Source organism: Muntiacus reevesi, chromosome 13 (genome assembly GCF_963930625.1).
Source record: "Muntiacus reevesi chromosome 13, mMunRee1.1, whole genome shotgun sequence".
NCBI classification, from domain to species: Eukaryota; Metazoa; Chordata; class Mammalia; order Artiodactyla; family Cervidae; genus Muntiacus; species Muntiacus reevesi.
The window spans coordinates 69,698,946-69,711,584 of NC_089261.1; the positions used below are offsets into that span (position 1 = coordinate 69,698,946).

Consider the following 12,639-nt stretch of genomic DNA (forward strand, 5'->3'; position numbering starts at 1 on the left):
GATCCATTCATCTGCCGAGGGACATCTAGGTTGCTTCCATGTCCTAGCTATCTTTTGCCTTTCTTCTGACTTGCAAATTATTGCTATATGTATGACCCTTAACTTTTAAGTTGCTTATATAAGGACCCAGAAAATCTAAGAGATTGGCACAGATGTTTACTTTGTTTCTATTTTCTTTAAATATATATATATTTTCTAATTTGAAGAAAAAGAACATAAATCTATGAGGATATAGAACTTCCAGCTAATCTGAAGGGTGTAACCATTCTTTTTTTTGCCTATGATAGTATTTCTGGGTATTGTTTAGCTTCATCTTGACACTTGTTTTTCTCTGCAGAGAGAAAAATAAATTGATTTTACTTTATTTTGTGGAGATTGGAGAAAGGGCTTTGGTTTCCTTCCAGTAAGCTGAAAGTATTTATCTAATTTGTCTCTTCTCCTTCCTTAATCTTGAACTCTGTCAAATATTATTAGCTACATAGCAAGTTGCACGTTTAGTTGTTTTTTCATTGATTTGAAACCTTGACCCTTCCCTGAGATATGGGCGGGGTGGGTGGGGTGCCCTCACTGTCTGCAGTGCTTGCCACTCAGGAGAGTGTCTTTTTTTTTTTCTTTATTTTTGTCTGTGCTGGGTCTTTGTTGCTGCACGCGGGCTTTCTCTAGTTGCTGTGAGAGGAGGCTGCTCTTCATTGTGGTGTGTCAGCTTCTCATTGCGGTGACTTCTCTTGCTATGGAGTGCGGTCTCTAGAGTTCTGCAGTTGCAGCGCTCGGGCTTTAGTTGCCCCGAGGCATGTGGGATCTTCCTGGACCAGGGGTTGAACCCGTGTCCTCTGCATCGGCAGGCAGGTTCTTAACCGCTGGACCACCAGAGAAGCCCACGAGAGTGTCTTACCTCAGCAGTCTCTGCTGCTGCCTGCAAGTTCAGCCTGTGACCTGCCACCCTGCTCACACAGGCCTTCTCAGGATGTCAAAAATCCTTTGGAAACTGTTTATTTTCCCTGCAGAGGTTTTCCCTAGTTTTTTCCTGTTCCTAAAGCTGTAAAGTTAAATACTCCTTGTACATAAAACTAATTCATAAATTGAGCTTTTGGTCAACATGCTAAGACACTGGCCTTTGTAAGAGAGGCTTTGGGGAGTTGTGGTGGACTATTGCTTTGTGTAGAGGGGCTTCTGATACGTTATTTAAAATCATGACTCAGAATCATCCCATTGTACCAAGAAGTAAAAGGTAAGTCAAATAGGCATCTCCCCAACCATGATCAGATTTAGATAAATATGTTAGTTTTAGGAAAATCCAAGATAAAGCACTATAGGAATGATTTCTGCCCCTAAACTTTTCTTTGATGCATGTGCATGCTAAGTCACATCCAATTCTTTGTGACCCCATGGACTGTAGCCCTCCAGTCTCCTCTGTCCACGGAATCCTCCAGACAAGAATACTGGAGTGGGTTGCCAGTTCCTTTACCAGGGGATTTTCCCAACTCAAAGATCAAACCCATGACTCCTCCAGCCTCTGAATTGGCAGGCAGATTCTTTACCACTGAGCCACCTGGGAAGCCGAAACTTTGCTTTGATAGTCTTCAAAATAAACGTACAGGTTGAAGTTAAAATGATCTTCAAAAATAAATAATGGATATCTGAGCAGGGGGAAACAGCTCTTATTTATTGAATAATTATAGGCTAGGCATCATTCTAAGTGTTTTTCACACACAAACTCATTTACTCCTCATAGCAGCTCTGTGAGGAAGGTACTGTCATCCCACATGTCACAGCCGAGTAGAAGTGTTGGATCATCTGTCCAAGGTCAGCAGCGTGTCCTGGGTTTTTTTGGACCCTTGCCCTGCCCTTGACTATGGTGCATGACCAGAAGGGGCCACTGGGTCCTCGTAGAAACTTACTCCTTGAGTTTTAAGAAAGTCCAGATTCTTCTCTGTTTGTGTTATGGGCATCATTTACTTTTGGCAGTGCTGTTTATTTGTGTTTGATTTCCATCCTCTCACTTCCTTCTTGCTGAGTAACTGGGGGTGTGCGCGTGCTGTGGTGCCCCTGCTGTGGTGGTGGCCGGGCCCTGGGACCCGGCTGCGCCCCAGCTGTGCGCATCTCCTCCCTGCAGGCAGCACGGCGCTCCTCCTCCTCCTCTGCCTGCAGCACTCCTTCCCTGAGCCCAGCACATGGTACCTGGACCTCATTTTGGCCGTCCTGGCCCTGGAGCTGATCTGTTCCCTGGCGTGCCTGCTTGTGTACACAGGTGAGCATGACAAGGAGCCTGTTAATACTGAGAAAGGTCTTTAACTGCAGGTTGCATCCCCACCTGAAGTCCAGCTCGTTTACCTTTTTGGCAGGAAAGCTTTTCTACGTGGCTGAGACCCCATTGAGCACCCATGTCTCTCATTGCTGACCACATCCAAACTCCTCTAATTTCAAACCACTAGGAACATACCAGTGAGTCATATTTCTAAATTTGTGTCATCAACAAATTCTTATGAAATAGAATGAAGGCTTTTCATTAAAAAACAGAAATGATTAAAACAAATCCATAAATTCTGCATCCTCAAAGGCAACTGAGATGTAAGTCTGGCTTTAAGTTAGAAAATAACAAAATATAGGACTGTCTGGTGGTCATGTTGGTTAAGACTCTGTAACTCCTATTGCAGAGGCATGGGTTCTATCCCTCATCCAGAAATTAAGATCCCACATGCTGGTGGGGTCAAAATCATAATAAAAAATGAAAGTAAATAAGTTAATACATGAAAACTTCATTTAGACCAAACTTATTTTTGATAAACCATTTAAGAACCCACTTCTTTCTAAATTTAGAATTGTCTGATTGCTCTGTCTGGCTGTCTCTCAAAAGTCTGAGGGGTAAAATTAAATAAGCTTCAAGTATGTTAACATGAAAAATAGGTGGAAGGATTCTGAACAGAAAAAAATCCAAGCCTGGAAGAAATCACGATTTCACTCCTGTTGCAATATTGACATGCACCAAAATCTGTACTACAGCTAATAATGGTAGTGTTGATCAACAGTTGTTTTGTGACAATAAAATACCCTATCTGTCCCATTTGAAAGAGATAATTTCTTCAGTTGTGAAGGAAAAGTCACGTGGACCAAAATCGGTGTTCCATTTTACTATTTTGTGCCTCTAATTGAGACTTCTAGGGCAAATATTGCTTTTGTTATGATACACTGAAGTGTATCACAAAAAATTTAAGGTTAATTTCCTGATACATGCATTTTTCCTCCCTATATTAAAAAGATTTAAAAGATGCCTAGTTTTGGTAATGTGGATAGTAACTCTTCATGATGTGATTCTTTGATACACTAATTCTAACCTAAACTTGACTAACTTGTCTGTAGTAAAGTAGTTAATCTCTGGAAATACAAGTGGATTTTTTCATTGAGCACTGGACTGCCTCTGCAGGAAAAAATTAGGAACATGAAACTTAAAAACTTTGTGATTTGATTAGCTCACCATTTGTTTAAAAACAAGTCAAGCTTCAAAAATTGCTGCTCAGTTACCAGTCTTCTAGCACCCCTGATGTTCTGGCTTCAGCTCAGGAGGAAAGGAGTGTAAGGGCAGCAGGCCCATGTCCCATGTCCTGCAGTTTAGTGAGAGCTCTCCTGGGCTTATTGTAGCAGAAAGAAAGAGTGGAAGATTCTTGTTCTATGTAGATTGCACTCATGTTGTTGCCTGGCCTGTGATCCGTAAAATGCTGACTGCATGCATCTTATTTTAAAAACCAGAAACAGCAGAAACTATCATCACAACATTGTAAATCAACTATACTTCAATTTAAGAAGTGGAATATCTTCAGGAAAAAAAAAAAACCTACAAAGATGAGTCTGATAGTTGGACATTTTTATATTGTTGAGCTACATCTTTCATGTCTGCCTCTTAACTTTTATTTTAATACCCTGTTAAGTGTTATTTCTGTTCCTGAATTCAAGAAACTTAAAGTTGTTCCAAGTTCCTTCATTTATCTAGGAGTTATTATGTGGAAGACAACATTATAAGGAGATGCCATATGAACGTAACTCCGATTCAGAAGCAAGCCTCCTGGGGCAGTCAGGTCTCACCCCTCATCTGCAGAGCGGCACGGGACACGGTGGTTTGCTCCCTCCTCGAGATGCATTCTTTTCTCCCCGGGACCCTGCCCACCCCCTTGGTGGCCTCATCATTTTTGCTGAACTCCCCCAGCCTGCATGGTGGAGCCCAGTGCTCACTCCTGCATGCTCGTGGATGAGGGCACTGTGCTTGTGCCACTGGGAGCCAATGGGCTGCTCGTGTCTTTTTTTTCATTGAAGTGTAGGTGATTCACAGTGTTGTGTTAGTTTCAGGTGTACAGCAAAGTGGTTCAGATATATATATGCTTTTTAAGATTCTTTTCTATTATAAGTTATTATAAGATATTGAATATAGTTCCTTATGCCATATAGTAAGTCTTCATTGTTTATCTATTTTATGTATGGTAGTGTATATCTGTTAATTCCAAACTCCTAATTTATCCCTCCCTCCCCACTTCCCCTTTGGAAATCCTAGTTTGTTTCCTGTGTCTGTGAGTCTATTTCTGCTTTGCAAATAAGTTCATTTGCATCATATTTTAGTTTCCATATATAAGTGATATCATATATTTGTCTTTCTCTGACTTATTTCATTCAGTATGATAATCACTAGATCCATCCATGTTGCCGCAAATGGCATTATTTCGTTCTTTTTAGTGACTGATTAGTATTCCATTGGAGAAGGAAATGGCAACCCACTCCAGTGTTCTTGCCTGGAGAATCCCAGGGATGGAGGAGCCTGGTGGGCTGCTGTCTCTGGGGTCGCACAGAGTCAGACACAACTGAAGCGACTTAGCAGCAGCAGCAGTAAGCCATTGTATATATGTATCACATCTTCTTTCTCCACTCCTCCACCAGTGAACATGGAGGTTGCTTCCATTTCTTGTCTATTGTAAATAGTGCTGCAATGACCATTGGGGTGGATGTACCCTTTCAAACCATGTTTTTTCTCCAGATATATGCCCAGGAATGGGATTGTTGTATCATATGGTAGCTCTGTTTTTAGTTTTTTAATAAACTTCCATACAGTTTCCCATAGTGGCTGCACCAATTTACATTCCCACCAATAGTGTGGGAGGGTTCCCTTTTCTCCACACCCTCTCCAGCATTTATTATTTGTAGACTTTTTGATGATGGCTATTCTGACTGATGTGAGGCAATACTTCATTATAGTTTTGATTTGCATTTCTCTATTTAGTGATGCTAAGTATCTTTTCATGTCTGTTGATCATTTTGATATCTTCTTGGAGACATGTGTATTTAGGAGTTTTGCCCATTTTTGTTTGGGTTGTTTGTTTTTTTGATGTTGAACTGTATGAGCTGTTTTTATATTTTGGAAATTAATCCCTTGTTGGTGTCATGGTTTGGTTTGGAAATATTTTCTCCCATTCTTTAGGTTTTCTTTTTGTTTTGTTTATCATTTCCTTTGCTCTGCAAAAGATTTTAAGCTTAATTATGTTCCATTTGTTTATTTTTGCTTTTATTTCCATTATTGTAAGAGATAGATCCAAAAAAAATTGCTGCGATTTATGTCAGGCTATACTACCTATGTTTTCCTCTAGGAGTTTTATAGTGTTCAGCCTTACATTTAGATCTTTAAACCATTTTGAGTTTATCTTTGCATATGGTGTCGGAGAGTGTTCTAATTTTATTTTTTACATGTAGCCATCCAGTTTTCCCAGCACCTCTTATTGAAGTTCAGACTTTCTTTTCTCCATTGTATTCTTTTGCCTCCTTTGCCATAGATTAATTTGCCATAAGTGTATAGGTTTATTTCTGGGCTCTCTATCCTGCTGCATTGATCTATGTGTCTGTTTTTGTGTGAGGGGCTTCTCATTTCTAATTCTCTTGACCATCTCCCTAAAGTCAAGGGCTTCTTGTTACATTCCCTCACTTCGTTCTTTTGGCATCTCACTTGCTTCTGGTCCTTTCTGGTGAACCCTCTGCATATCTCCTAACCTTCCCACATTTCTCTTTAACATCATTGTTTAAGCTTCTTTTGCCTTGTTCTCAGCTGAGAGTCGCATCAAAATCATCTTTGGGTCCTGGTGGTTCCATGGCAGATTGAACATATGACTCAGCACGTGCACTTCTGGGCGTCTGCCTACTTCTGCACTCTGTGTTCCAAGTAGCATCATTTAGAGTGTGGGTTGGGAGAGTCCCTGGGGAAGGGGACGGCAACCCACTCCAGCGTTCTTGCCTGGAGAATTCCATGGGCCTGGCAGGCTACAGCTCCTGGGATCACAAAGAGTCTGATATCACTGAGCAACTCACACACACACACACACACGCATGGACCTGGCAGGCTACAGCTCCTGGGATCACAAAGAGTCTGATATCACTGAGCAACACACACACACACACACACACACACACACACACGTAGAAACAACCCAAAAGGCATAAAGTGATGACTAGACCAACAAAAGATATTCTGTCTATACAGAGGATAGTGTTCAGGCACAAAAAAAGGAGTACATGAAATGAAGCACTGACATGTACAGTATGAATGAACCTTGAAAGCATTATGCCCACAGGAAAAAACAGTCATAAATAATATGATTCTATAATACTTGAAATGACCAGAACAGGCACATCTATAGAGATGTGTAAGTGTTGCCCCGTCCTAGAGGCTGGGCTACATGAAGAATGACTGCTCAAGGAAACCAAGCTTCTTTTTGGGGTGGTAAGATGTTCTAAAATTGATTGTGGAGATAGCTGCACAACTCTTTGAATGTATTGAACCATTGAACTGTACCCATTAAAAGAATTACATGTGAACTGCATCATATGTAAATTATATCTCAAGGGTTATTACAGGAAAGGAAAGACTCCTGTGGAGTTTTTAAAAATTGTGCCAGGGCCTAACTCCCCTCCTCTCCCCTCCACACATGCTGAATACTCCACGCATTTCGAGCTGCAGAGTTAATTCTCAAGGGCAGTCACTGCCTATCATGGAGACCTGCCTCAGCCTCTTTGTCTCCTTGTACCATCTCTGGTGGGAGTGCTCACTCCAGCCGTGTCCTGGGGTGGTTACACAGTTGGAGCAGGTGCCTGGACAGTGGCTGTTATTCAGACATGCAGGTGTGTAGACAGATCTGAGGTTGGGAACTTCTGCCAGTGGCATTAGTCTTCTGGGACGTCCAGAACTGGATGATTAAGACACACAAACTTAGTTTCTCTCAGTTCTGGAGACTGGACATCTGAGATTAGGGTGTGGCAAGGATGACTCCTGAGGCCTCTCCCTTGGGATGGAGGTGGCTGCCTTCTCACTCTGTTCTCATACGGCCTTGGCTCTGTGTAAGTGCATGCCTGGTGTCTCTTCACGTATCAGATCAGCAATCCCATTTGTTTTTACCTTGATTACTTCACCAAAGGCACTGTCTCCAAGGACAGTCATGTTGGGATTAGGGTTTCAAGTTCATCAGTGGCCTCCAAGTCACCAAACTCTCTGGCTCTTCTATGTGTCTTCACTTCCTGGCAGTGACCGCTGATGGCTGTTTCCTGACTCTACTCCTTCCTCTCTGCATCAGCATTTCCATTCCCTTTTAGTTGATTTTTCCCATTTTTGTTTTTTCACTTTATGAAGTGCTTTTTATTTTCTTTTTTTTTTTTACATTTTATTTGAAAAGAATAGGCAATTCCTAATGTAATTTGAATAAATGGAATTAAAAAAATTTTTGTGATTGGATAACCTGACAATAATGACTTTCTTATTTTAGTGAAAATCCAAAAATTTAATAAAGCCAAACCACAACCTGACGTACTTGAAGAAGAGAAAATCTATGCTTACTACAACAATATTACCTCAGAGACTGGATTCAGGTATGTGCAAGAGTGCAAGATTAGAGAAAGAGAATTAAAAAGTTTTTCATCTAAAAATCTAGAGACCATTCTGATGCTTGGAGTTTAGGACTCTGCATATGTTAGAATATGTTTACAACTGTGTTTGATTGATTTCTCTCCTCTCAGCTGTGGTGAAACTAAGTCTAAAGAAATAATCTCATTTGGGGATATTGCTTTGGCTTGTGACGTCTAAGAGAAATAACAAAATTTTCTTCAAAAAACCTGAAAAATAGTAGGGCTCCATTAGCAAAGAGACTGTTGGTGAACATATGTAACCATGGCCACCTTGGTTCTATGCAGGCCTCTCTCGAGCCTGGAGGAGGTTGTGGAGAAGCAGGGAGACATCATAGTGTACCTGAAGCGGCACAACGCGCTCCTCAGTCAGCGGCTGCTGTCCTTCTCATCCTCTGACCTCGGCTCTCAGCCAAGTGGGATTTGACAGCAATTCCAGAGGAACCAGAGTCACTTAAGACTGATCAACTCCCTGACAAGGTGTCACAGGAGATTGCAGCTTTGCCAAGTACCATTCTACAGTTTCTGTTGGAAACCTGAATCTGATTCTCACCTGTGTGACTGTTTAATAAGTGGGACACATGGATCATTTGAAAGGCACTTTGAAGAGCCTTGATAACTCATGGAAGATATATCTTTTGCACATTTTGAAATTATTTAACCACTTGGTTTATCCTAGGTCAAAGTGTAGTTTAAACATCTCCTTGGGCAACACTTTTTCCATACTCTTTGAAACTTGGTGATAATTTGCCTTTTTGTAAAGAAAGTCTGACATGACAACCTACTTAAAATAGGGTTTTGATCAAATGAGTTTTTCCCAGTTTTATACAGGTGAGAGAAGTCATCATTTCTCATGATTAGTGGTTTTTTCCATGGAGCCTATGTATTTTATATGCTTCTGTGGTATTGGATATCCTTGGCCCTTATAGTTTTTATAAAGAATTTCCCACTAGGTGATTTACCTTCCAAACCCTACAGTTTTCCATCCTCCAGAAGATGTGAAGTTTACTTGGAGCAGTGTTAGGCCAACCGGTGCCGCCTGTGACTGCAGCAGGGGCTGTGCCTGGCAGCGCCTGAAACGGAGACGACTTCAGGCTTTCTCTTTCTTTCCTTTGACCCTTCTTTGAGAGATTGCTGTTTCAGTATTGACCAATTCTCATTGAATCAATAAGTTCACTGATTTAAAAGGAGTCTTCTGTGGCTTTTAGTTTGTCTGAAAGAAAAAAAAGAACTTTTTTTAAGTCTTGGATTATACTTAAAAATTATGGGAAAAAATGTCTTATCAACTGTTTATATATAGATATTAAACATATCTAATTATTCAGATAAAATGAAGCATTTCTATGTGTAAATGACATTTTTCCTCCATTTTTCCTGCTTTGCCCTTTTCATTAATCAGTTTGCTTTGGCACCTTTCCATGCTGCCTCAGAAAACTTCTTGCTTGAATGCTTAACGAGAGAGGGGATATTTGTGATTAGGTATGCTGCTAAAAATCTCTTTTGTATTTAGCTGAATAGTGAATATTTGATTTAAAAATCTTTGAGCTATACATAACTGTTTGACAAAGAATGATTTCAGTGGGTCCTCCCACACTTATGAAATGGCACACGTCTATTTCCTTCAAATACAGCCCTCTCAGAGCACTCTCAGGATTTTCTGCTGAGGTCAGGTGATTGATTGCTTGTCACCTGCAGTCAGCCCCACTGAGTCCCCAAAAGTGATAGCATTCACAAACTAAACCCAAAGTTGTATTTTTAAATTTGAAATTATATCCAGGTTTCCTGACTTTCTCTTCGTCCCTTTTTTTCTTTTTTCCTTCCTTTTAGCATTTCTCAAAGCTGTGGAAATTTGTCTCTGTGCCCTGGAGAGCTTTTGCCTTTAGGTGTTTTCCTTAAGGAAAGCACTGGTGGTAGGTGATTAATGCTCATATATATTTTTCAAATTCAATTTGCATCTATCATCAGTTTCTAAGGTTATGAGATGAACTTTGGTTTACAGAGAAAAGTATAGTTTAAATGTTAGAACACTCAAGTTCTGATGGGATGTCTGTGTAGTCACCAACACACTTTTCTGAACAAAATGCTGAACATTTCAAACAATAAAAGAAATTTTAAAAAGAATGAAACAAACAGTTTAAATGTTAATCATTCTGTGCACCAGAGACAATGTGCTAGCACCATGGATACAAAAATTAGTGAGACAGTCCTTGTTTAAAACTTACACTCTAAGGAGAGGACTAGGATTTCCAGACTCTGTGCGGTGTGAGGTGATGGCAGCAACCGCAAGATACCACAGGGGCTCCAGGTCAGAGATTTCTCTGGCGGGGAGCAGGGAGGAGAAAGCTTTAGGAACTCCACGGAAATTCATGAGTAAACAAGAAGTGCGATAGCTACTGAGGACCATACGTGCTGTGTATAACTTGAGCCCAAAGTGTGAGGCAGGACTGGGAGGAGGAACAACCAAGATTCTGGGGACCCTGACCCTGCGCTGGAATGGGTCCCACTGAAGAGTTCTCGGCAGGGAAGTGGCAATTGGTTTTAGTTTCAGGAGGATCAGACTGTCAGGGTGGAATGGGAAAATGGGTGGCAGAGTCCATGGTGCTGAATGAACAAAGGCAGGTGGAGTAACATTTTATCATGCGTATGTATGTTTATATCTGTGATGTACATTTTATCGTGCGTATGTATGTTTATAGCTGTGATGTACATTTTATAGTGCGTGTGTATGTTTATAGCTGTGATGTATTTCTATATTGTTAATTTGAAAATTGTTTCAAATGACAGTAGCATCATGACTTACTGCATTTCTTTGAATGTTAATGACGTTGACTTTTTTTTTTTTCATTCTTTGTCCTTTTACAAATCTTTTGTGATGTACATATGTAAGTCTTTTGCTTATTATTCTCCTAGGATATTCTTTTTCTTAACAAACATGATCTGCCTTTCTATATCAGGATAGTCTTCAGTTTATAGTTGTTGGGAATGTTTTCTAATTTGTTTGGGGTTCTTTTGCCATGAACTCTTCAACTACAGCCTGGATTCTTTCCCTGCAGCATTGGTGGGACTGACACAAATAGATCCCTAAAGTACATTGGGTGAAAGCCAGGAGTATCTTGAGGGAATTTTAATATACCCAGACTTGGGAATTCCCTGGAGTTCCAATGATTAGGGCTGCTCTGCGCTTTCACTACTGAGGGCCCAGATTTAATCCCTGATCAGGGAAGGAAGATGCAAGCTGCACAGCAAGGCCAAATATATATGTATACACACACACACAGAGGCTTCTGCTGGAGGCCTTTTTCTTCATCCAGAGATTCAAACAGAGGTCTTATATGAATTGAGTTAATTCATTTTCCTTTTTTCTCTAAGACAAGGTTCTCCATCCTTGGCGCTGTGGGCATTTTGAGTTGTATAGTATTTGTTTCGGGGACTGTCCTGTGCATCATAGGATGTTTAGCAGTATGACCACTGGGATGCCTGTAGCAGCCTCTAGTTGTGACAACCGAAAGTGTCTCCATGTAACAGCAGGATGAGCACAGCCCTCAGCAGGCAGCCATTGCTGCGCCTCATTACTCCGCACCCTGTTGCTAGGCAACAGGTCCTGCTCAGCTGTTGGCTGGTACCTCAGTAGGCCCTGCCCACAAGCAAGCATCAATGAACGGCTGTTAGTTGCCCTGCCCAGCTATTGGTCAGCACCACAGTGGGCCCTGCCCACGGGACCGTTAGGGGAGCGATTCAGCCAGGGTCAGTGGTGTGGTGGTCATCAGGTGGAGAGTGAGGTAAGAGGCAGATTCAGGCTTCTCCTGGGGGCCCGCCAGCTTACCCAGCCTTGGGCCAACGGGTGAGCTGGCGGGCCCAGGGAGCAGGCTGGACACTGTCCTGCAGGGCTCCAGAGCCCTCACTCAGGCCCTCCATGCCGAGGCCCAGGCCTTGAGGCAGCAGTGAACCTGTCTGTGACCTAATAGCAGTGTCCGTTTGTCTGGGTCACAGTCTGTGAGACCTGGTCTCCCCTACTCGGGCAGCCTGGGGAGACAGGGCCAGTTTGGTCGGATGCCCGACTCCATCAGGGGTGACAGGTGGGCAGTGTGTGGAGCTGTAGCTGAGCTCTGCCTCCTCTTAGCCAGGACTGGGACCTTGGAGGGTGAAAGTTGTGCCTTGGGACTTTGCCCTTTCTTGTCAGGACAGAGTAACATTATTCTGTTAATAATAAATGAATAACATTCATTTGGTGGAGATTTACAGGAAAATTGTTACCGGACCATGACCTGACCCCAAGAACAAAGGATCTGACACCAAGAAGTTTGCAACAACTAACTACCTGTCCCTCAATTTTTGCTTTTAAAGGGGCTTGCTAAAAGCTTTCAGTAACTTTGTGCTTAGGGTGTGAGCCACCCATCTCCCTGTATGAATCTGTAATAAACCTTTCTCTGTTCCACACTCTAATGTTTTAGTATTGATGGGTCTTACTGTGTATCAGGCACACAGACTTGTGATTCTGTAACATCTGTACACAGGCATTTCATTTCATTTAATACTTACATTTTGTGGGAGCTAATGTGCACCAGGAAGTGTTGTAGGTGTTGGCAACAGGGATCAGTCAGACAGAGATGGTTTCTGTTGTCATGGAACCTACATTCTGGGGTGCAGTTGGGAGGAGTAAGATAGATGGGAGGGTGGAAGTGAACGCAGACAAACAAGCCAGTATCTGGTTTGAAGAAT

The 12,639-nt window shown here is 41.8% G+C and overlaps 1 protein-coding gene across 3 annotated transcripts in view; it reads left to right on the top strand.

Moving 5' to 3' along the window:
• TMEM192 (transmembrane protein 192) overlaps nt 1–12,351 on the top strand; it is a 29,404-nt gene extending 17,053 nt beyond the window's left edge. For 2 of the 3 annotated variants that reach the window (XM_065904404.1, XM_065904405.1), the window contains exons 4-6: nt 2,114–2,248; nt 7,785–7,887; nt 8,209–12,351. In XM_065904404.1, the coding sequence (XP_065760476.1) occupies nt 2,114–2,248; nt 7,785–7,887; nt 8,209–8,347 (377 nt within the window). In that variant the 3' untranslated portion in view covers nt 8,348–12,351. The remainder of the gene's footprint in view (nt 1–2,113; nt 2,249–7,784; nt 7,888–8,208) is intronic. The other variant, XM_065904406.1, reaches the window with a different exon arrangement.
• The last annotated feature ends 288 nt before the right edge of the window (nt 12,352–12,639 follow it).